Below are 23,568 nucleotides of genomic sequence, written 5' to 3' on the forward strand. Positions count from 1 at the left end.
GTCCCACCTGGAACCCATGAACCTCATCTCCTCATGCCGGTGTTTGATATGTCAGCTAATGGCACTGTAGTCTGCTCAGCTGCATAATCCTGAGACCTAGGGATTGGCCTTGAAACTCTCTTCCCCTTAGCTCTGCCTCCCATAGTATCCAGTACATTATCAGTACCTTCTAAATATCTCTCAGATCCACCCACAACTCTGCATCTGTGCTACCACCCCAATCCAAGTTAACATCTTGTCCTGCCTGGACTATTGCAGTAGCCACCTAACTGGTCTCCCTCTTTTCTAGCTCAGTCTGTCCTCCAACAGTGCAACCAGAATAGCTTTTTAAAATTGCAAGTCTGTTATCAAGTCACTTGGATGCTTAAAACTTTTCAATCAGTTAGCATTGTTTGCAGCAGAAAGATCATAATCTGACTACCTCTAAAGGCCCAAGTTGCATCAGCCCCCCACCTTGCTCCTTATACTCCTCAGATACTGACTTAATTTCAGTTGCATTAATTTGCCATGTTCCTTCCAGCCACAAGGTCTAGTACAGTTGTTCACCTTGTCTGAACCTCTTCTCCCTCTGTTCTCCCTAGGTTGCCTAGGTAACTCTACTCATCTACCAGATATAAGGTCACTTCTTCACAGAAGCCTTACCTGATCCCTGAGACTGCATCGAATCCACCTCTTCTACCCTGTCATAGTGCCATAATCTCAATAGAAATTATCATCATTGATATTTATACACTTTGTTATATAATGGTTTGATTAACGTCTGTCTTGCCCACTAATCTGTTAATTCCATGAGGGCAGGGAATCTATTATTCTTACTATTTTATCCCCAAAGCCTTGTGCAGTGCCTGGCACATAGTAGGCACTCAGTAAAAGTTTGTTGAATAAACAAAAGGCGTGAATAAATGAAGGTCATGATGACCCTCCCAAGGTCAAAATGGCAAGACTGAGATTGTAGCCAGGTATTCTAATTTCCGGTCCAGATTACTAGCCTTCTCAACAAAGAGCTTGTTCTGGATTGTTCTGAACTATTGGAACCAAAGCAACTTCAGTTTGTCAAGTCCAATTTCTCAACCCTTCCATTTTCTGCAGATGGCATTTATTTAGCAAGGGGATGCTATAGGTGAGGTAAGTTTTCTTTTTTCCACAAAACATGTGCTATCTTTTTGCTCTATTTTGAAAGGGTATTATGATTAACCATACCACTATTTAAAACTTGTAAAGCTTCTTGAGATTCTAAGAAGAAATATAAGGTATGGGTCACAAAGAGCAATTTTGTCTCTTGCAATAGAATTTTCTCTTTAAAAAAATGTGATTAATTTGAAAGGCTGATAGCTCCAAAAGAGCATTCTGTTAGGTGGGATAATCATTATCATATTCCCAGCTGCTGTGTATATACCTTCTCTTAAAAGTGAAAAAGGAGAAAGCCATTTTGCCGTGTGGAAGTGCCTTGTGTGTTCTATAACATCCAAATGAAATGTTCAGTGGTTGGAGGAGAGTCTGCTGTATTTAGGACAAACAGCTTCACTGTTAACCCTGAAGAAGCCTGAAGATGTGATTCTCAAGGGTCTTTGTGCTGTGGATGAAAATGGAATCATTATTTTTGAGCCCCCCACCCCCGCTCACATCAATGACTCCCACCTGCAGCTGATCCACTGGTTATAAGTAGCCATGAATCGCCTTGCAGATTGTAGGCAGGGTAAACAACCAGGGCCAGGCAAAAGCAAACTCCTGGTAAGCTCTATTAGCTCTTTCTGTGTGTTTCATTTCCATTTCACACCTTGGGGTGGGATACAATCTCTACTTACACTGGTGTGGTGTGTGTCTGTCTCAGACCTGTGTGTAAGGTGCATCTTTCAGTTCGGGCTGTATATTTTTTTCTTTTCTCTCTTTTTTTTTTTAAGACTGCTGTCTTAACACTTAAAGTAATTTAAGATTGGTTGTTTTTTCTTTTTTTGTTGTTATTGTTAAGAATTGCAGTTTCTTTGGAGACAACAAAGTGCAATTTTTTTCAGATGAAAAGGCATACTCACTTTCTAGGTTGTATTCATAATTGCTGTTTATCACTGTATAACATTCTCCTTATCATGGACTCCTTTAAGCTAATAACTGGTTTTAGGGGGGTTCATTAAGAAATGAATGTGGAAAAAAAGAGGGCTGCAAAATTCAGGTGAACCAATATACTATTTCTTCTTCTTTGTCTCCCTTTAAAAATGTTTCCTCTTTCTCTTTTCTACTTTTGCCCTCCCTTGTCCTCTCTCTCCCTCTTCTATATCTCTCTCTCTGGCCATTGACATTTCCCTGGTCCTTCCTTTCACTCAGCTTCCTTCCACAATGCCCAGAGCACTCCTGCTGCTGGCTGTTGCCCTGGTGCAACTTGGGCTTGTGCATGGAGCCGTGTTGAGAAACGAAGAAAAATAGAAGCCCCTCAACAATCCTAGAAACCGAGATCTGGTAAGAACAGCCACTGGGACATGCCAGGCTGCAGGGTAAAATTGGCACCTCCTTGGAGTTATGCACACTGCACTCTGCTAGAGCACGGTGGAGAGGAGGCTGCCAAGGGCTAAGAAGATTCCCCAGCAGGACCAGAGAAGAATTTTGCTAGCCTAGTGGCCGGTGTTCTAGCCCATTTACACTTGTTTCTGTACGGAGAAACAAATTTATATTTAGAAATGACCTTATACACACATAGCACATTACATTTGTAAATATTATATACATATTGACTTCATAGCCTTAATTTCTAATATATTGATATATACAGAATCAAGAGCGTACCAGGGAATTACGTTTTGCACAGCTTAGGTTGAACTGATAACAAAACAGATTCTCACATAACCAATACTTGCAAAGCTCCATTGCAAAAACTGAAAGTCGACCTGCATTCTTTTCAATTTGCTAGGCATTCTTTTCAACATAACGTTATCTAGGAAATAGAATTCAAAATACCAGTAAAACTTCTCTTTTAAAAATATGCCAAATACAGTAAACATGATGACATTACGATTTCAAAATATAGTTTTTCTAAAGAAAATGATGTGAAATATACCAATATAGGATTAAAACAATCAAAGAGCACTTTGCACAGCTTCTGTGTATTCACAGAATACACAGCTGAAAACCCCACGTCTGAGATGACTGGGATCTAGCTCACCATCAATCGGAGAGGAGACACCTGAGCTCTGATCACTGTGGAGTTCAGTTTCATCTCTGACTTCAGTACTCAGAGATGGCCAATGAATCTTCTCACTGTGGGCTGTTAAATAATTGATATTCAAGAATGGTGAATTATCTTTGTTTAGAGTTGAAATGTCAGGTAGAAAGGAGGGGGAAGGGGAGAAGGAGCCACAGCTTGTGTTTCTGAGTTTTCCACCTCCTGCCTCCTGGGTTAGCTCTAAAGTCAATTTGGGGGGGAAATGAGAGGGGAAAAATACTCATCTTTGAGTATTTGGAGTGTTTAAATGATAAATGACATTGAACATTTTCTTTCTCTCTTCAGTTTTTCAGAACCCTTCAGGCATATTTTAAAGGAAGAGGTCTTGATCTTGGAATGTTTTCAAATATTTCCTCCATGAACGAGAATCCCGGACCTCTCTCTTTCCAATCAGAACTTATTGCTTCTGCATTTGCAGATTATGAAGAACAGAAAAACTCCTTCCCCAATTACCTCAAAGTCTGAATGTTTCTTCTGAGTGCAGGTAAAACTCATCCCTTTATTCCCAGCATCTATCTAAACATACAACTCAGTCATAAAGTCATAAAGAGGTTTAGAAAATATTTATTTGAAAAATGATTTTATTTCCTCATGTAAATAACTGCTCAGTTCTGATGATACTCATCACTGTTAATACTCTGATTTGGTTCATATATTTTACAGTCTGGTTTTAAAAAGAAATGACAGTTATGATTTTTAAAGCATAGTTTTCTGGGGAGAGATATATTAAAATAGTAGAACTATCACTCAATAGAATTATGAAATATAATTAAAAACCACATACTTATACCTATATCTTTTTTCAGACCAGGTCATAGAACTAAATTATGTGGAAAATTATCTGTAAAGAAATATATTGAGCTGTACAGTTGGATTAAATGGATAGTAAAAATTTAAAAGAATGGTTTCTTTTGGGAGAAAGTATTAAGCATATATTTGAGCTTGAACTTCCTCACCTAGAGGGGGAAAAAGAGTAGAATATTAGTAAAGATAGCCCTTCATAGGAAAAAAATTAGAAATTTATGTCGAAGATTTGAATTTTACTATTCTTATTACTTTAGCATTCCTGTCAAATAAATACCTGCCATTTAAAAAGGAACAGGTATGGTGCAGTCGAAGAAAATATACTATGATTCTAGTCTGTTAGCTTTTCATTTGGCTTAATAATAAAGGGAACCGGGGCTTCCCTGGTGGTGCAGTGGTTGAGAGTCCACCTCCCGATGCAGCGGACACGGGTTCGTGCCCCGGTCCGGGAAGATCCCACATGCCGCGGAGCAGCTGGGCCTGTGAGCCACGGCCGCTGACCCTGCGCGTCCGGAGCCTGTGCTCCGCAACGGGAGAGGCCACAAGAGTGAGAGGCCCGCATACCGCAAAAAAAAAATAAAATAAATTAATTAATAAATAAAGGGAACCAAATCATAATTAAAATCTACTCCCATTCTTTCATGGGCATAGGATGAAATTGTGAGGAAGCAAACCATTGTTGCACTTCATTATGATTGTGAAAGGGTTTTGATGATTAGCTCTTTTAAATGGGATGATTTTTTAAAAATAATGATTGTTATTCTAAGAGGATGCAATTTACCATGTGGTATATGCACTTGAGAACTGTCCTACAATGAGAAAATAAAATAGAATAAACACAAGTATATTAATGAAGGATCCCTTGACTATTTTTCACACTCAGGCCCTAGGGTAACAGACACTAAAACAGAATAATTGTTAATACCAAGTACCTATTTCAGTATGAGACAGTATTGCATACAAGTTGTTTGTAAGCCTTAGTTTATTCATCTATAAATTGCATATATGGATTTCTAATAAAAAGTATCAGAGAAAACATCAAATACATACTTTTGTGTGAGCATGAAACAAGGAAATATTTAAGAGCAGGAAAAAAGAGAAAGCACCCAGTTAGTGATATTGTAATATAATAATTATTCAACTTTGCAAAAGAAGCAAAGTTTCTGATTTGGAGAATATTTCATAAATACAAGCTCTCCTTTCCTAACAACTCTAATTAGGAAATGAAGACAAAAAGAGTTTTCACTGAACTATGTTGATCTTTGGGTCTTTGTGTTAATCTTCATTTTCCATTCGTTATAATGTTTTCTTTCAGATGTCTGGTGGTTTTAAAACTACAGACGAAGCTTCTCATTAGAAAAATTGATTCATGGTCATGGCTAAACTTTTATGTGTTTTTTCCCTCCATTTTTGTTAATTTGTAATGATTTTATTCTACATTTTAGTCTACGTAGCTCAAGCTATGTGAACAGCTTGAGCTTTGGGCCATATGTGACTTCCGTGCATGGGTTTTTTTCTCAGTCAATAACCATAGATACCAGTGTAGAGCACGGCATATATTGCAAGGATTACAGAAACACCATAAAGTCAAAAGAAATGATCTTCTAAATTATGTTTCCTTTAAGCTTGTCTTCTATGTTTCTTACCTTTTATCAATCTGTTTTTATTTGAAAGGGACATTGCTCATTTTTACTTTAGTTCATTATATGTAACAGGAATTTGGGTTTTAAATTTATCTTTTTTCTAAAAGGAAGATGCATTCCCATGGTCAGCATATGCTATTGAAAGATCTCACAGTCTTAGTTACATATCAAGGGAGAGTAAGTGATGAATATCCACAATTAAGTTGAAATGGAAGGCAAAGAAACGTGGGATTTTAGGAGTCTCTTGGGCCTCTGGGAGATGTTCTCTGCCACGATGTTCAGAGGTGGACATTGTGCTACACCAGATATCCTAGCCATGCCTCACCTCTGGCTCTTCCACATACAACCTCAGGAAGGGAGAGGAGAAACAGGTGGATTTCCCTTCTTTCATAACCAACCCTCTTCCTCCACCCACCCCTCCCCAACTGAGGCTGTATCATTCTGATTCTCATATTCTCATCTGAAATAGCTACTTTTCTTTATGAAGAGCTGCATCATTTTCTCTGATTTCTGCAAAAGGAACACTGTACTAGAAGGAAACAGTGTAATCCTAAAAACACTAGTCTGTACATTCCAAAATAGTTTTCTGTGGCTTTTTTGTGGATGATTGATATTCAATATCAAGAATAAAATATTTATGCAAGAACAGATTCTATATCTGGTTCAATATGTTCTATTGTAATTAGTTGTATAAGTGTTTTCCCTGGAGGGTTGTGAGATATTTGTGAGCCAAGATCATATATAAGCCATTTTTATTTCTCCAGCACCTAGTACAATGCCTTGCATGTAGCAAGCACTCAATAAATACTTAATGAATTGAAATAAATGTGTGTTATTTTGCTATTAGTCAGACAGTAATGGAAGCTGCTTCTAGTTAATGCCAGACTTTTTTGTTTTACCATTTAAAAGATATGTTATTATTATTTATAATTATATTTTATGTTTGGCTGTGTTGGGTCTTCGTTGCTGCGCGTGGGCTTTCTCTAGTTGCGGTGTGTGGGCTTCTCATTGCGGTGGCTTCTCTTGTTGCAGAGCACGGGCTCTAGGTGTGCGGGATTCAGGAGTTGTGGCATGCAGGCTCAGGAGTTGTGGCTTGCAGGCTCTAGAGCACAGGCTCAGTAGCTGTGGAGCATGGGCTTAGTTGTTCTGTGGCACGTGGGATCTTCCCGGACCAGGGCTCGAACTCATGCCCCCTGCATTGGCAGGCAGATTCTTAACCACTGCGCCACCAGGGAAGTCCTATAAGTAATTATTGATGAGCTATTCCTCATAAAAATAAGCCTGTTCAGATAAATGGTAGAGTGGTAGGGAGTGCTTCACCCCTGTCCAGTTCCACTCAAGTACCAGTGACTGGCTTTCCCTTTCCCTTTCACCACTCCTGCTCTGGTTGTCAAGAGCTCCACAAAGGGAATGTTTATTAGTTTTAAGGCCTCTGAAAAGGAAGGGCATCCACAGGGGACTTTTAGCTATGAGCTTGCAAAGTCTCAGCGCAGGACATGCATCCTTCTGCTGGAACATTCCTCACAACTGGCAGGTAGCTGTTGATGGGAGGCCTACACTCCACTAGACTAGAGTTTCTTATCAGTGATGGTATTGTCAGTTGGGGAAGGACAAGTCTTCGTGGTGACCATTTAGCACACCTGGTCCCCAGACAATGTATAGTGGTATATTAGTGATTTCCCCACCCCTGCGCTATTATTTTGACCAGCAAAACCTCCCTATTCACATTTCTAAAAGGCCACTGGGGAAGCGATTTTGTCCTTGGCCGAGAACTGTCGTTAGGAAAACAGCAGAAGTGTAGTGTTTCCTGCAATGAAAATAAGTGTTCTGCAGGTGATCTAGGCTCCCAAGGGGTCTGTGGTCCTTCTCTGCATAGGTCCTTGACAGCCTCTCAACACTGACTCTGCTCCTCTTTGATGAGCATTCCATTCCCCATCCCTAGGACATGGCCTATTGTCCCCTATCCTGGGTCTAGTGTGGTCAAGAACTATTAAGGGTGTGAGATTTTACCTGATTTGCAAGCTACACACTGGGTGCTGCAATTTCACAGATCCTGGTGGGCCCTGAGACCAGTGGGTCTAAGGCAATAGACTTTATTATTCATGGCTCAGCAGGCAGCATGTGTTTTACATTCCTGTTGGTTCTCCTTGTCCCCCAAGTATCATGGGGGCCATGTGGAGGTGAGTCCAGGTGTTTACTGGGCACTAGTTGGTTTGTGCCACAGTTGAGGAACCCCAAACTTAGGAAATCCCCACTCTTACAAGGGGGCTACATGCCCAAACATGCCCAACCTTTGCCCCAGAGGGAAATATTATCATACTGGTCAGAAAACAAATCTGCCCTCTGTCCCAGAGGGAGACAATATCTCTATCTTTCAAGGCTGTTTGTTCTCCAGACATCCTTGAAAAGATAGTCCAGAGTGAAAGCAGTCACAAGTTTTTGCAAAAAAGTGAGAGAACCATGGGAAAATTGTCTCCCCAAAAGTGTCACACCCCATCCTGGCTCCTCCCCTTGAGGAAGGAGGGAGTCATTCCCTCCCTGTGTACTCTTCATGCTCTCGTCATGGTATAAATTCAATGTTCTGCTTTCTTCAGACATTCCATTTTGATTCTCAGAAATCAGTCTGAAAGTCTGAAAAGTTTCTTCTTGCTATTTTCATTACTGCTATAACAATTCCACTTCATCTCAAGGTAATGTGGATGCCTCTGACTCACCAGGGGACACATCACTTACAACAAAGTGGAGAAAAGAAAAGCAGAAAGATTCCAATTTCAAGACCTGTTGCTACATTCTGACCTGTAAAAAAAAAAACCAAAAAAACAAAACTGTCACATCATCAAGGTGTTCCACAGCAGAAAAAATGTTCTCCCACCCCTTGCTTCCTGCTGCAAATCTCTGCAATGTGAATCTATATCATCACAATTGTTATTCCCATATTCCAGGCAGCCAATAACAAACAAGCTAGTCTAAGCCATCTGGGTCTTAGGAGAACATTCTCCTTACCAGGTGACCAGATTTGCTCCTTTTGATTTCCTTCTTTTCTCCTAAGGACTAGAGACTCGACTTCCTCTCAAATGCAATTCCCTGACAGCCTGGAGAAATTCAGGGGGGAATTTACCTATTAGGGATTTCTGTGGATTACCTTATGCCAACCCACTCACCTAGCCTCCCATATTTTATACCCAGATAGGGCCCTGAGGATCCTTTATCATGAGAAAGGAATGACTTCCAGCTGGAGATTTTTTCTCTCACCTGGAAGTTCCCCTCTTACAGGTCCTGGCCCCTCATTCTCCCATCCAACTGTTGCTTTTCCTCATTTGGATTGTCATAAAGAGGCACCAATGGCCAAGCCAGGTGATAGGCTCCCTGTAACTTGTCCCTAACCTCAGCTGCACTGAGCTGCATTCCGTACCTCTTATCCCTTGCCCATTCCCAAGGCACTTTCAGTTCCATCCAGCTGAATTCATAAATGTGTTTTGAGCATAGATTACTAGCCTACAGAGGAAAGTTCACAAAGATGTATCAGGTAGTGCTGTTCTCAAGATGTTGACAGCTAGCTAGTGTCTTTAGAAGAGGACAGCAGAGAAATAGTTATAAGACAAGGTAAAATATAAACCACAGGAGTGTGTAGGAGCTGAAGAAGTGTTCCACTGAGGAGAGGCAGTATATCATATTAATTCCAAGTATGGGATTTGGAGTCAGATAGACCAGGGTTTGAATCTTGGCTCTACTACGTATTAGATTCAGAACGTTGGCATTAGGAATAACATAAAATAATAAAATATAATCCAAAAGGATTATTTTGAGATATGAATGTAATATGCATAAGACAGTACACAGCCTGTGTAGTAAATGGGCAATAGTGTATGCTAATCATAGCAAATATTTGATTCTCTCTAAAAGTTTAACTGTTAAGAAAAGAAGAAAATTTGGGTGAGAATTAGAGGTGGGACGTGAAGTCTAGATGACCTAGTTACAGACTGAGAAGGAGTCTGAAGAAAGGGACAGCTTGAGGATTTGTGGAAGCGGGGAAAACTGATGGTGCCATTGATTGGAGGAGATGAGAGTTAAACCATAAATTGTGGGAGGACTTTAGCTTTCTGTGGCAGGGCAGAACTGGAAAGTGGAACGTGCACGTGGCAGAGGAAATGGTTAAATTAAGGAAAAAAATCACTACACCAATGATTAAATTAATTTTAAAAACAAACGTTCAAAAAAGAAATGGATTGAGAGTCAGAATTTTAATGGAGAATTGCGGGAAATAATGTAGATAAAGGAACATTTTCTTAAAGCACGTTTTTTTTTCCAACTCCTTAATAAGCTTAAACCGGAGGCCTGAGCCCTGCGGCAAGAGCGGCGACCCGGAGGGTCCAGCCGCTGTCCAGTCCGGGTCCTGCCCACGCCCACGTCGCCAGGAAGAGGCGGGGCCAGAAGTTCCTGCGGAACCCGAGCGCCGCGGTTGCGGCGCAGGCCGGGCAGTTTTCCCGGAAGGACTACGGGTCCTTGTTTTTAGCGCCTCGGCGTGGGGGTAGCGTCTGGGAGCTTCTGCTCTTCCGTTTCTCTGTTTCGGTTTCTGGAACTGCACATCAGATCCCCGCAGACATGTCGGGGTTCAGCCCGGAGCTCATCGACTATCTGGAAGGGAAGATCTCCTTTGAGGAGTTCGAAAGGCGGAGAGAAGAGAGAAAAACCCGTGAGAAGAAAGTGAGGAGATAATGGGCCAGGATGCTCACTACTATCTCGTCTCCCTAAAACACTTAAGAGAGATGTGGGGGACCCAGTAACCCCGTTCGCTGTGATGGGGCGGGCCGGGTACTTCCAGCAGTTTCTTCCCCTTATTACCGAAACTCGGGTTCTCACCTCGTCCCTGTTCTAAGCTCCTCTTCAAAACATTTCACCCACCAAAAAGCTTTTGTCTCGGTGGTAACCACTTACCTTTTTTTCTGTTGCCAAATAGTGCATTTTTTATTTGAGGGTAGCATAACGCTGGTAGATTAAATGGGGGCGTGGGGAGTAGAGTTTGGAGGCAGTATCTGGTTCTAGTCCTAGCTTTGCCACTGTCTTCTTGCGCAACTCACCTCTCTTCTTTAGGCCTCAGTGTCTGTTTCTAGACGGAGTGATTTGAGCTTCCATTTTTGAGGAGTCTCCCAATGGTGTGGTGTAATCTTCCACAGAAAAGAGTGAATTTTTTTGTCTGTTAACAAAATCTCTGGGACATATTTTTTTAGACTTATGAGGAAATACGTGAACTTTCCATGTCTTCTCACTTGAAGTCCGAGGGAAAACAAAAGTAATTACACCTTTTGAGATTAGCTGTTGGATTCCTTCCTAAATCATGCAACTAATAGGGCCCCATCTCTTCTCATTTAAAAAGCAAGGATACAACGTGTAGATTAATGAAATCATCAAGGTTTTAAAAATTATTTTTTACAAACGACTGATTCAGCCTGAAGGATGAGACCTAAGTACTATGAAATGCTTTGGCTATATTCAAATTTAGATTCCACATAGTATGTATGTGTTCAGAGCTCAAGTCATAGAAATAGAGAATGAGGCAGATGCTGTATTCTCAACTGGGGAGCGCTAAATGTGCACTTGATTTTGGAATCATTAATTAATTTTCAATCTCAGAGTCTTCAGGAAAAAGGCAAGTCATCAGCTGAGGAAAATCCAAATGACTCTGCAGTTCCATCATCATCAGGAGTTGACTGTACCAAATCTCAGGACGAAGATGTCAATGAAGGTATGTTAAGATCCCTACCTTAAATGCATTAAATGTTAAGGGTACCTAATAGTTTAGTGAAAGCATTATTTTTTTTTTTTCCTGCAGTGGTATTCTGTCATTGATACCTGGCTTATTAGGAGCATAGTACTTGGTGTGTAAGAGGTGCTCAATAAATATTTGTTGAATTATTGATTATGATGATGGTTAGTTTAGTGGGTTATGTTTGTGGAGAAGTGTTTCAGATCGACATCAGCGTTTGTTTGGGAGCCATTTAGAGTCATTATTCTTTAAATTGACCCTCTCACTTGATTACTAATTCTTCTAGACTATACTCCCCCAAATTGTAATGAATTATACTTCTATACAAAGTGGCTTCCAAACCACTTTTTTAATTATGGGAGATAAGATAGAAATGTCAGAGTGGAAGGCCAGTTGGCTCCATATGGGACCTCACACACACAAGAGGTATCTTGGTATGTTACCTCATGCCAGGATCCAGTCCTCAGCTCTGCATGACCGGGTATTATATTTGGTTGCTGCACCCAGAGTAATTAAACTCATGAGAGCCTAAGTGATGAATTATTATGCAAATCTATTAATTTCTGGTGATTGATACACCTTTTTAGTGATCAGAATACTGATGATAGTTCATGGTATCCATTTACCCATGTCAAGTAACCTGGGATACTGAACTATCAGTTAGAATTTAGCTTTGGGTGTAAGGTCTGATTGAGAACTTAATTAAACTTTCTAGTCCTAGTGGGTAGAAATAGAGGCTGGTTCTTTTCCCTCCAAACAAATAAGACTTGACACAGAGAAAACACTAGTAGGGTGGACAGAAAACGAACAGGCTTTGTTACTGCTTCCTTGGACCAAGTGGGGAAGAAAGGGTAAAGAGGAGAGAAAATTGGGGTTATAGTTTCTTACCTTGCCAGGCAAGTGTGGTGAAAAATGGGGCTGAAATTGTTCTAAAACCTGTGAGTCCTTCCTTATCTGCTCAGAGTAGGAGCTGCTCTTCCATCATCACATCTTTGAGATGCAACTGTAGTACCAGACACCATGGGGTGCCTGCCAGTTTTCTTACCTAAAGCTGCCCCTGAGAGGTGCCCATTAGGCCCTCCCTAAAAAAAGGTGGTTAGTTGAATCCCATTCTAGTTCCCCATGAGCAGTCAGGCATACTAGCCTCAGCTCAAGTAATCCCATCAGTCCTTTTAAGATATTAAACTCCCAATTTCCCAGGAAGGTATTGTCCCAGAACTTTACCAAGACCTTTGGTAACTGTGAACATGTATTCAGAGCAGAGGAAGGTGTCAGTTTTGAACAGGTAAAGTCTGCTAATTGGAATATATGGCCACTAGAGTCATTGTCTTTTTCCTCCTATACATTGGTGAATTCTACTGCAAAATTCTTATTCTTGAGCACCAGGCAAATAGGGACTTCTTTTAATTTCATTTTCAGTTAATTGTTGCTGATATAAAAATTGCAGTTAATTTTTGTATATAGACTTTGTATCCAGGAACCTTGCTAATTCATGAATTCTGACAGTTTTTATGCAAAGATTGTTTTGGATATTCTATGTATATAATCATGTCATCTGTGAATGACAGTTTTATTTCTTCCTTAATCTTTATGTCTTTTATTTCTCTTCCCTTATTACATTAGCTAGGACCTCCAGGACATCCAGTAAAATATTGAAAGGAGCGGTGATAGTAGGCATACTTGTCTCATTCCTGATGACTTTGAATAATTAACCGTTAACTGTGTTTGTGGAAAATTTTCTGTAGGTACTGTTTATTAAACTGAAGTATTCCCTTCCTTTTCTAGTTGACTTAAAATTTTAATTAGGAATAGGTGTTGGATTTTATCAAATGCTTCTCTGGGGGAATTCCCTGGCGGTCCAGTTGTTAGGACTAGGCGCTTTCACTGCCAGGGCCCAGGTATGATCCCTGGCTGGGGAACTAAGATCCCACAAGCCATGCAGCATGACCAAAAAAGAAAAAAAAAATGCTTCTCTGTATCAAGATGATCATATGACTTTTCTTTTTTTTTTTCTGTACTGTAATAAATTTTATTGATTTATTTTACACCGTTTTTTCATATTTATTTTGGGTGTTTAGAATTCTTGAAGATGATCATTATGACTTCATAATAATAATTACTATTTGTTGCTCAGAACATGTGGGTTTTTTTCATTCTCTTCTTCCTTAAGTATATTGACTATCTCATTTATCCAGCATCTTTGGGATTTGAGGTATTTCACATAAGTGAATAAGCTTAAGGATTTTTGAATATATATATATTTAAAATTTTAACTGTTGTAGCTTTTCTAAAATATGCTACTTGTCTCTGCTTTAACAGAAAATTGGCTTCTCAGCTTAACTTTTCTCTTTTTTTTTGTTTTTTTTGTTTGTTTGTTTTTGCGGTACCCGGGCCTCTCACTGTTGTGGCCTCTCCTGTTGCGGAGCACAGGCTCCGGACGCGCAGGCTCGGTGGCCATGGCTCACGGGCCCAGCCGCTCGCAGCATGTGGGATCTTCCCGGACCGGGACACGAACCCGCATCCCCTGCATTGGCAAGCGGACTCTCAACCACTGCGCCACCAGGGAAGCACCATCAGCTTAACTTTTCTTGATCATTCAAGATAATCATTATGAGGGCTTCCCTGGGGCACAGTGGTTGGGAATCTGCCTGCCAATGCAGGGGACATGGGTTTGAGCCCTGGTCCAGGAAGATCCCACATGCTGTGGAGCAGTTAGGCCTGTGCACCACAACTACTGAGCCTGCGCTCTAGAGCCTGTGTGCCACAACTACTGAGCCTGCGTGCCACAACTACTGAAGCCCGTGCACCTAGAGCCCGTGCTCCACAACAAGAGAAGCCACCACAATGAGAAGACCTCGCACCACAACGAAGAGTAGCCGCTATTCGATGCAACTAAAGAAAGCCTGCATGCAGCAATGAAGACCCAATGCAGCCAAAAATAAATAAATAAATACATACATACATTTATTAAAAAAAAAAAGATAATCATTATGAACTTACAAAAATCATTTTACTGTAGTGATATCCTCAGATACAGATGAAATATGTCATGTTATTTTGTTCCTGAAATAATAATAGTATTTTAATTTTAATAATAGCATTTATTAAGCTCTTACTATATGCTGGGCATTTTTCTAAGTACATATATATAAAGACTCATCTCATCCTCAGAGTTACCCTATAAGGCAGACATTATTGATCCCTTTTACAAATGAGCAAACTGAGGTACAGAGAGCTTCAGTAATTTGCCCAAGGTAACACAGCTGCTGATAGATGGAGATGAAGTTTGAAACCAGACAGCTTGGCTTTAGAGACCTCACCTTAAACCACTGTGCTATACCCACTGGTTATGTATCACCTTAAACTACTGTGCTACACCCCCTGGTTATGTACCACCTTAAACCACTGTTCCATACCTCCTAGTTATGTACCACCAGACTTTTTTAGTTCTTAGGTCTATGTCCTACAATTCTTTTATTTTTTTTTTCCTCTCTGCTTTTAACAGTTACCGTGTGTGCCTGTATGTCTGGGTAAGGCCTAAAGGATGAGTCAGCACTTCCTGCAGAGTAAAATACATGGCTTTGTGACAGCTTTCCTCTTTGGATTTTTTTTTGGGGGAGTGTTCATTTGCCTGTGTTTTTCTTTCAAGTTTGGTATTGCTGGGGTAGAAATTTATATTCCAGAAAATACTGTTTGTTTTTTCTTGCAACTAGTAAGTATGCTGAAGTTTTCTTTTTTTTTCTTTTCAACCTCAATGTCTTTGTCTTTAGGAGAAACATCAGATGGAGTCAGTAAGTCAGTTCACAAGGTCTTTGCTTCCATGCTTGGAGAGAATGAAGATGAGGAGGAGGAGGAGGACGAGGAGGAGGACGAGGAGGAGGAGACACCTGAGCAACCCACTGCAGGCGACGTGTTTGTATTAGAGATGGTTCTCAATCGTGAAACCAAGAAAATGATGAAAGTAAAGTGTTTCTTATTTTCGTATTTATAAATGGAATGTAAACGTGATAAAGAAATTGAAAAAGAATCTTTAAATTATACATATATTCTGAAAGAATTCAAACTGTAAGAAAGGAAACACTATGAGACAACTACTGTTACTGGTTTCTTATGTTTCATTTTAGAGATTTTTAAATGTAAAACTTTAATTATTGCATGTCTCAAAATGTACTGTCGTTTTGCTATTAAAAGGTCCATATTGTAACTTGATATTCTTTTAACCAAGTTCATTCTGAGTAGATAAGTTTGAAAGGAGAATCTTCAGTAGATTGCGTCATAAATCTCCTGACATATAAATCCATTTTATAGCATCCAGTTCCACATTTGTTCTAATTAGTAATTTAGTAATGCCTGACCAGTTTGGTTTTTGCTTTCTTTAAATATTTTACTGTGATTTGAACTTGCTACTGTAGGAAAGTTTTGTTGGATTTGTTTTTTGTTTGAATCTAAATGTCATTTTTGTTCTGTACAGGAGAAAAGGCCTCGGAGTAAACTTCCCAGAGCTCTGAGAGGTCTCATGGGTGAAGCCAACATTCGCTTTGCTCGAGGAGAACGTGAAGAGGCGATATTGATGTGCATGGAAATCATAAGACAAGGTATTTAATGTGGGGATTATTGACAATAGCAGTTTAATAGTCTGACTTGTTTTTTTTAATAAATGTATTTATTTTTGGCTTCATTGGGCCTTCGTTGCTGTGCGTGAGCTTTCTCTAGTTGCAGCGAGCAGGGGCTACTCTTCGTAGCGGTGTGCAGGCTTCTCATTGCGGTGGCTTCTCATTGCAGAGCATGGGCTCTAGGGCCCATGTGGACTTTCGTTGTGGCATGTGGGCTTCAGTAGTTGTGGCGTGCGGGCTTAGTTGCCTCATTTGAACTCGTGTCCCCTGAATTAGCAGGTGTATTCTTTTTTTTTAGCAGGTGGTTTCTTAACCACTGCACCACCAGGGAAGCCCTAATAGTCTGACTTTTAACACAAGCGCAGGAGCAGCTCACTGTGCTATTTGGAAAATATATTCAGAAGCTTGGAGGTGATTGTGATAACAGTGATTTACCACTTTTCACATTGAATAGGTATCATTGCCAAGAAAATGAAAATCGCAGAGTATGATTCAATGAAATATCATTAATATTTATTGAACTCTTACAGGCTTTTTTAAAATTTGTGTGTTTTTGAATGTTTCATTTTAGGAGCTTTAGGCTTTTATAGTATTAGTCTTTTTAAAATATGGCAAACAAATTATTTTAAAAACCACTTTTGAAGAGTATTCTTTTATCTTCTGTTTTCCAAATCAGACAGTGTTAGATTATTTTAATCTACTTTTTGATAAAAGACACAGTATATACTTGTCATCTTTCCATTAAACTGCAAACCTCAGGCATACTGAAGGTCACTTTTTGACTAATCACTTATATTTATTATTTTGCTCTCCTGACGTGTTGCCAAATGATGCCCTGCATAGTGTCAGGGATAGTTGTACTAGAGTGAACTTTCAATTTATCTTTTCAGTATTTTGGCATTTCCTTTCATTTAGTCTAGGGTCCTTTTAGAAATCTTGTAAGATTCCTGGATTATTCATTAGAGTAATTTGAAGGCGCTGCTTTTCCTCTTTTACCCCATCAGAAATAAGATTAATCGAATTTTTTCCGTTAGGGTATTTTGTTTGGTTCCTACTTTCAGTATTATCTGTTCCTTTATTTGTTTATAATTGTTTATTTTGACAATTACCTTTGATTTTAATCCCTTGTGATCTTAGAACCTCAATTCAAAAACATTATTTCAGAAATGTGGATTAACCTTTCACTTTGATAATCTGGATTTAGGCGCTACTTATGTATCTTCTGTCCATTAATCCCATACTCCTTCGGTGTGGAAGCCGGATCATGAAGATTTAACCCCACTGATATGGCTGATGCTCATTAGGATGAACTTGCTGAGTTAGTGAGCCTTGTTTAGCCTTAGCAAAGGGGGATTTTCTTGAAGGGGGCATGGTAGAGAGTAGGGTTTTTCATGAAATTACACCTGCCTACAGAAAAGAGTATCTTAAAAATGTGAAAATATACTAAAGCAAATATAATCTGTTTATTCTTTTTTATAAATAAATTTATTTTATTTATTTATTTTGGCTGCATTGGGTCTTCGTTGCTGTGTGCAGGCTTTCTCTAGTTGTGGCAAGCGTTGCGGTGTGCAGGCCTCTCATCGCAGTGGCTTCTCTTGTTGCGGAGCACGGGCTCTAGGCGCGCGGGCTTCCGTAGTTGTGGCTCGCGGGCTCTAGAGCACTGGCTCAGTAGTTTGTGGCGCATGGGCTTAGTTGCTCTGCAGCATGTGGGATCTTCCCAGACCAGGGCTCGAACCCATGTCCCCTGCATTGGCATGTGGATTCTTAACCACTGCGCCACCAGGGAATCCCCTCTACTGTTTATTCTAAATTCCATTAAGTGGTTTGTATAATTCTGCTCAAGTTATTTAAAAAGTTTAAATATTAGAGAAAGGATCCATAGTGTGAAACATGGAATTGACATCAGCTCAAGCCTCTTCCCTCAACCAATGGAATTTTTTTTTTTCATATTCATTATAGCTCCTTTGGCTTATGAGCCATTTTCTACTCTTGCTATGATATATGAGGACCAAGGTGACATGGAGAAATCACTGCAGTTTGAGTTGATTGCTGCACATTTAAATCCCAGTGACACTGAAGAATGGGTTAGATTGGCAGAAATGTCCCTGGAACAAGACAATATTAAGCAGGCTATTTTTTGCTACACAAAAGGTAATAAAAGTGTTTTTCTCGTTTCCTTTGATAAAATGTTATATAATAGGTTTTTTGATCAATGTACTTGCTCTTCTGGGGTGATATTAGCTGAAATATATTTATTCCTTATATTCTGTTATACCAGAGGTAAGTATTTGGGCTCCCTGTATTTTCATGTTTATCAGCAACTTTCTTTATATTGTGAGCTAATATTGCACAAAAGTTGGTTGAAGAACAGGACCTTCAGTTTCCCACCAAGATCAGTGTTGGTTCTAAGCTGTTCCTTGAGGGTTAATATTAGACTTCAGTGACCAAATGGAGATTAATGTGGAGATTTCAGGTTCTATTTGGTCTTAGATCAAGCCTAGTCTAGAGTTCCTGTGAAGGTAGATTTATTCCAGAATAACCCACTTGGTTGTATTGGAGAATTAGTTTAGAGTGTTTAATAGATTTTCTGAAAAGAAGGTGGGTCACACCCAGGTACCATGAACCTCTTTTTATGATATTATTTATATTCCTTCTTTTCTTTTTAGCACTTAAATATGAACCTACTAATGTCCGTTATCTGTGGGAGCGATCAAGCCTTTATGAACAGATGGGAGATCACAAAATGGCAATGGATGGTTATAGGCGTATTTTAAACCTTTTGTCTCCGTCTGATGGAGAACGATTTATGCAATTGTCCAGAGATATGGCAAAGTAAGTTCAAAGTGAAATATATATAAATGCCCTCATTAATCATCTTATTTTAGAAATCAAAGCATATATTTGATGTGAATATACTTTTTATTGAGGTTCAGTGAAGTGTTTTGCTTCTTGTATTTTATATTGTGCTTAAATATAGAGGTTTTCCCCCCCAGTACTTTTCTGTTTCCAAGTCAACTGTGTGATTGTTTAGAAAAATTTGGATATATGATTATCTTTCACATGCTCAGAAGTTTAAAAATGGAGCATGTTCTGAAACGATGACTAGGTTCCCAGGTTTTCATAATTTAGTTGAAGTTAGGTACATTTGCAGTAATATTAAATTATTGCAAATGTGCTATTGAAATGTTTGTGCTCTGAGATCTTCTTTAATCATTTTATCTTGAGCCTGTACTAGAATAACTTTTTTTTTTTTTTTTTTTGCGGTACGCGGGCCTCTCACTGTTGTGGCCTCTCCCATTGCGGAGCACAGGCTCCGGACACGCACGCAGGCTCAACGGCCGTGGCTCACAGGCCCAGCCACTCCACGGCATGTGGGATCCTCCTGCACCGGGGCACGAACCCATGTCCCCTGCATCGGCAGGCGGACTGTCAGCCACTGCGCCACCAGGGAAGCCCTAGAATAACATTTTAAGATGAAAATTTTTCTTTAGATTTGGCACATGCTACTGACTATGGTATATATTTTATTCTAAAATATGCCCAACTACATTCTCTTCTCTGATATGCTGTGCAGCAAAACAAGGCAGGGAACATTCTGGCTACATAATGCCTTGTATGTTTTCTCTTCTAGGATGTCTACTATTTCAGCCTAGGATTAACCATGTTAATCTATGATCTGGGTATTTTAGGTTAACCCTGTTAATTCCATGGCCATTGTCATGAAGATGCTTAGCCGTGAGATCACTCACTGTGCTTCAGAGATGGGCTATGTAGGAATACTGGAAGTGTTGTTAGGAAATTTGTTGAGGGGAGGCAACCTTTAATCGATCCCTGATGTATATGATGAACTTTGAGGATCTTCCCAGGTTACTTTCTTTTAGTCAGATCTTTGGCTGTCATACTGGTTAGCCCAGTAGGCTTCTACTTTATGAATTGTTAGATGGCCTGTGAGAGTAAATTTGTTTTCCACTTGTATTTATAATCTTGTCAGGAAACGGTGGTAATGAACAGTTCTGCCACTGCCATAGAAGTCTTTCCTACATGGAATTCTGTTACTATAACTTCTGATTGATTAGACTTTCTCTCAGTCCCTACTTTCCCTCCGGAAATAATTATTGAATATAAATTAGGTATTAGGTAGGCACTGTACAGGGCACCAGGAGATTCAGTATTGAATGAGTTTTACAATTTCCTGCTGTTTTGGAGCTTACATTCTAGTTGGGGGAGACAGGCAGTAAGCAAATAAACAACTAAATATGTCGTATGTCAGATGTTGGTTAAGTGATATTAAGAAAGATGAAGCAGGGAAGAGAGATAAGTTGAGGAATAGGAGTGAGTTATTTTAAATAGGGGGATTAGAGAAGGACTTAATTCTTTATGTTATGGTCATACTGACCTGAAAGTGAACTGAAGGAGATACGGGAATAGATATTAGGGAAGAGTATTATAGGCAAAGGAAATGGCAAGCACAAAGGTATGCTCAGGGAACAACATGGAAGCTGAGGGTTTAGGGGGAGCGCCGGAAGGGGTAATGTTAGAGAGGTATCAGGAAAAGATCCCTCGGCCCTTGTGGGTCATTATAAGTCTCTGACTTTTAATCTGAATGAGTTTGGAAGCCATTGGAAGTTTTTGAGTAGAAGAGTGACTTGATCTGATTTAAATTTTAAATGCATCAATTTTGGCTGCTCTTTTGAGAATAGATTGCGTAATGGGAAGGATAGAGCAGGGGGGAACAGTTAGGAAATTATTGTAGTAATTCATGGAAGGGATAATGTAGCTTGGACCAGGGTAAAAGCCGTAGGAGGTGGTAAGAAATAACCAGATTCTGGCTGTATTTTGGAGGCTGAGCTCTAAGGATTTTCTGATGTATTGGGTATGAGGGAAGGTGTGTGTGTGTGTGAGTGTGTGTGTGTGTGTGTGTGTGTGAGAGAGAGAGAGAGAGAGAGAGAGAGAGAGATGGGGGAGGGGCAGGAGGAGGGGAAACAGAAGGAAAGAGTTCTGAGAACTAAACCCTGAGGCACTACAGTGTTTAGAAGTCAGGAAGATGAGGAAGAAACAGCAGGGAGGCTGTAAGGAAATGGACAGTGAACTTGGAGGAAACTAGAACATGATATTCTAGAATTTTTTACTGAAGGAAGCACTTCAAGGAGGAGGGATGACCATCTGTGTGAAATACTGCAAGTAGATCACATAAAATGAGGACTAAGTATGAACATTGGAGATGGGTTGGGGGAGTCTGGGGGATAGGCAGCTCTTTGGAGAAATTTACTAGGGGAGCAGAAGAATGGGGAGATAATTGGAATGGGTTGTAGGGACAAGAGACAATTTTTAAGTTGGGAAAAATTACAGTATATTTGTATTCAGGTGGGAATGATCTACAACCAAGGAACATATTGAAGATTCATGAGAGAAGGGACAATTGCTTGATTGATATCCTTGAATAAATTGGAGGGAATGGGATCTAGTTGAGGGTTGGCCTTACGATAAAAGGAGAAGGCAGAAGATATGGCCATGGGTATGGGTAGGTAGTAGTAGGTAGATGTGTTGGGAGTATGTGGGATGTCTGATTTGAGTCTCTTTGTAAAATAAGAAGTGAGTTCATCAGCTGAGAGTGAGGATGGGAGACTTGTGGGTTTGGGGAAGAGAAGATGTGAAATAGCTGTCTGGGTCCTTGAGGTCTTGCTACCCCACAGACAGGAAGCATTTGTATTACCTGAGAGCCTGTCACAAATGTAGAATCTCAACCCTGCCCCAGCACTACTGGATCAGAATATGCCTTTTTATAAGATTCCCAGTTGACTTGTGTGCACATTCAAGTTTGAGAAGTCCTGGACTGGTAACTGTAGTAAGATTGCTGACCAGCACGATGGGCCCACTTGAGGCTAGTGGTCATTAATTTAGAGTTTAGTGAGCATGGGCAGCTGGGCAGCTGGTGGTGAAGGCATATTTGGATTAACTAGGGTTGGAGTTTTATCAGATGATTTTGTTAAAGGGAGAGAGGAGCAGGAGAAATGAGATGTGCAATGGAGTAATTATAATGTTGGATCACAGAGAAGGAGGAAACTGAGGACAGGAAGGGTGCAGAGACAGTGAAAAAATGGTAGGATCAATGCTTTGTAGATCCCATTGAGGTAGGAAAGTTGTTGGTATTGCATTACAGAGGAAGTGAGCTAGAATGATATGAAGTAGCTTTGGGAGACTGAGATGCTTAATGTTACGACATTACACATTTTTCTCTGGATCAGCTCTGATTATGATTCTAAAGAAGAGTTTTTTTCCTCCTCCCAAACTTTAAGAAGATGAAAATCATAGTTAATAGTTAGAGGGTCTGTGTAAGAAAATGAATTTTTATAATCTGAATTAAATAAGCTCTCAATCCATTTTGCCGTTATTTTTTTAGGAGTTATTATGAAGCCAATGATGTTATTTCAGCTATTAACATAATTGAAGAAGCTTTCTCAAAGCACCAGGGCCTAGTCTCCATGGAAGATGTTAACATTGCAGCTGAACTATACATTTCTAGTAAACAATATGACAAAGCTTTGGAGGTAGGAACACTTATGTGTTTCTCTGTTAGGTTTTGAACACGTTTCTGTGTTCTAGAAATTCTTACAAATTGACAATTCCCCATTTTAGTTATATATATTAAATTACTTATATTTTAAATTATATATTTAAAGTCTGTATGGGCACATTTAGATTTTATAATAGTCCTGTATGAAATATAAAATGTAGTTGCCATATAATAAAAGCTATTGCCGTTATCATAGGTACTAGATATGTCTGTCTTTCAGGGTAGCAGGACTCAGCAGCCAGACTGATTGCTATGATTCATTTCTTAATCTGTTGGGAAAATTAGATTGGTTTGATATAGAGAAATTATGTATTTTCAGTTAAGCATTAGTTAATATGATATAAAAATGTTAATATTTCACAGTGGTTCCCTATTTTAAAGAGACATACTGTTGCTTTTTATAGCCTATTTATGTTTTGTAAGGATTATTTGAATTAACTACAAATATTTGCATTGTGAAGAGGTTTTTCATACATACCTATCGTATTATTTCCTTTTCTTCCCCCATTCTTTTAGGTAATTACAGATTTTTCTGGAATTGTGCTAGAAAAAAAAACTACAGAAGAAGGCACTTCAGAAGAGAATAAAAGTTGTAGTTTCCTGTGCATAGGAGAGTGTGCGTAATCCTCTCTTGTTCATAATGTGGCATTTTGAAATTGATAGTTAGTGTTCTCATAACAAGTTTTCCCAAGGAGCAATTTTCGTAACAGAGATTCCATATCTTTTTCTTGTGAGTATTCACTCACAGGTAATCTTTTTTAAAAAAAAGAAAGTGTTTTCAGTCCCTTTTATTTCTCAATACATCCATTTGAACTTGGCATTTGTCATTGACCCAGGGTCCTGATAGTGCTATGTGAAAAAACGAATGAATTACCGAGCAACTTATCAAAAACCTTTAGAACTGAAGTAGTTTACTTTTCAAAAAGGGCTTAAAATGCTCTCTACTAATCTATTTCAAA

The 23,568-nt window shown here is 39.5% G+C and overlaps 2 protein-coding genes across 4 annotated transcripts in view; both read left to right on the forward strand.

The window, feature by feature from the left end:
• Positions 1–2,210: 2,210 nt before the first annotated feature.
• LOC309825353 (uncharacterized protein C2orf66) lies at positions 2,211–3,676 on the forward strand (the record flags this gene model as incomplete). The annotated part of the gene is given in 4 exon segments (XM_082658908.1): positions 2,211–2,267; positions 2,272–2,415; positions 2,419–2,451; positions 3,497–3,676. Coding segments are annotated over 4 exon segments (414 nt in total).
• Positions 3,677–10,199: 6,523 nt separating this feature from the next.
• GTF3C3 (general transcription factor IIIC subunit 3) overlaps positions 10,200–23,568 on the forward strand; it is a 29,055-nt gene continuing 15,686 nt past the window's right edge. For all 3 annotated transcript variants that reach the window (XM_082658973.1, XM_082658974.1, XM_082658975.1), the window contains exons 1-8: positions 10,200–10,362; positions 11,290–11,401; positions 15,193–15,383; positions 15,894–16,017; positions 17,995–18,186; positions 18,702–18,867; positions 22,436–22,583; positions 23,126–23,225. In XM_082658973.1, the coding sequence (XP_082515099.1) occupies positions 10,261–10,362; positions 11,290–11,401; positions 15,193–15,383; positions 15,894–16,017; positions 17,995–18,186; positions 18,702–18,867; positions 22,436–22,583; positions 23,126–23,225 (1,135 nt within the window). In that variant the 5' untranslated portion in view covers positions 10,200–10,260. The remainder of the gene's footprint in view (positions 10,363–11,289; positions 11,402–15,192; positions 15,384–15,893; positions 16,018–17,994; positions 18,187–18,701; positions 18,868–22,435; positions 22,584–23,125; positions 23,226–23,568) is intronic.

Source organism: Grampus griseus (genome assembly GCF_964374135.1).
Source record: "Grampus griseus genome assembly, chromosome: 7".
Lineage (NCBI taxonomy): Eukaryota > Metazoa > Chordata > Mammalia > Artiodactyla > Delphinidae > Grampus > Grampus griseus.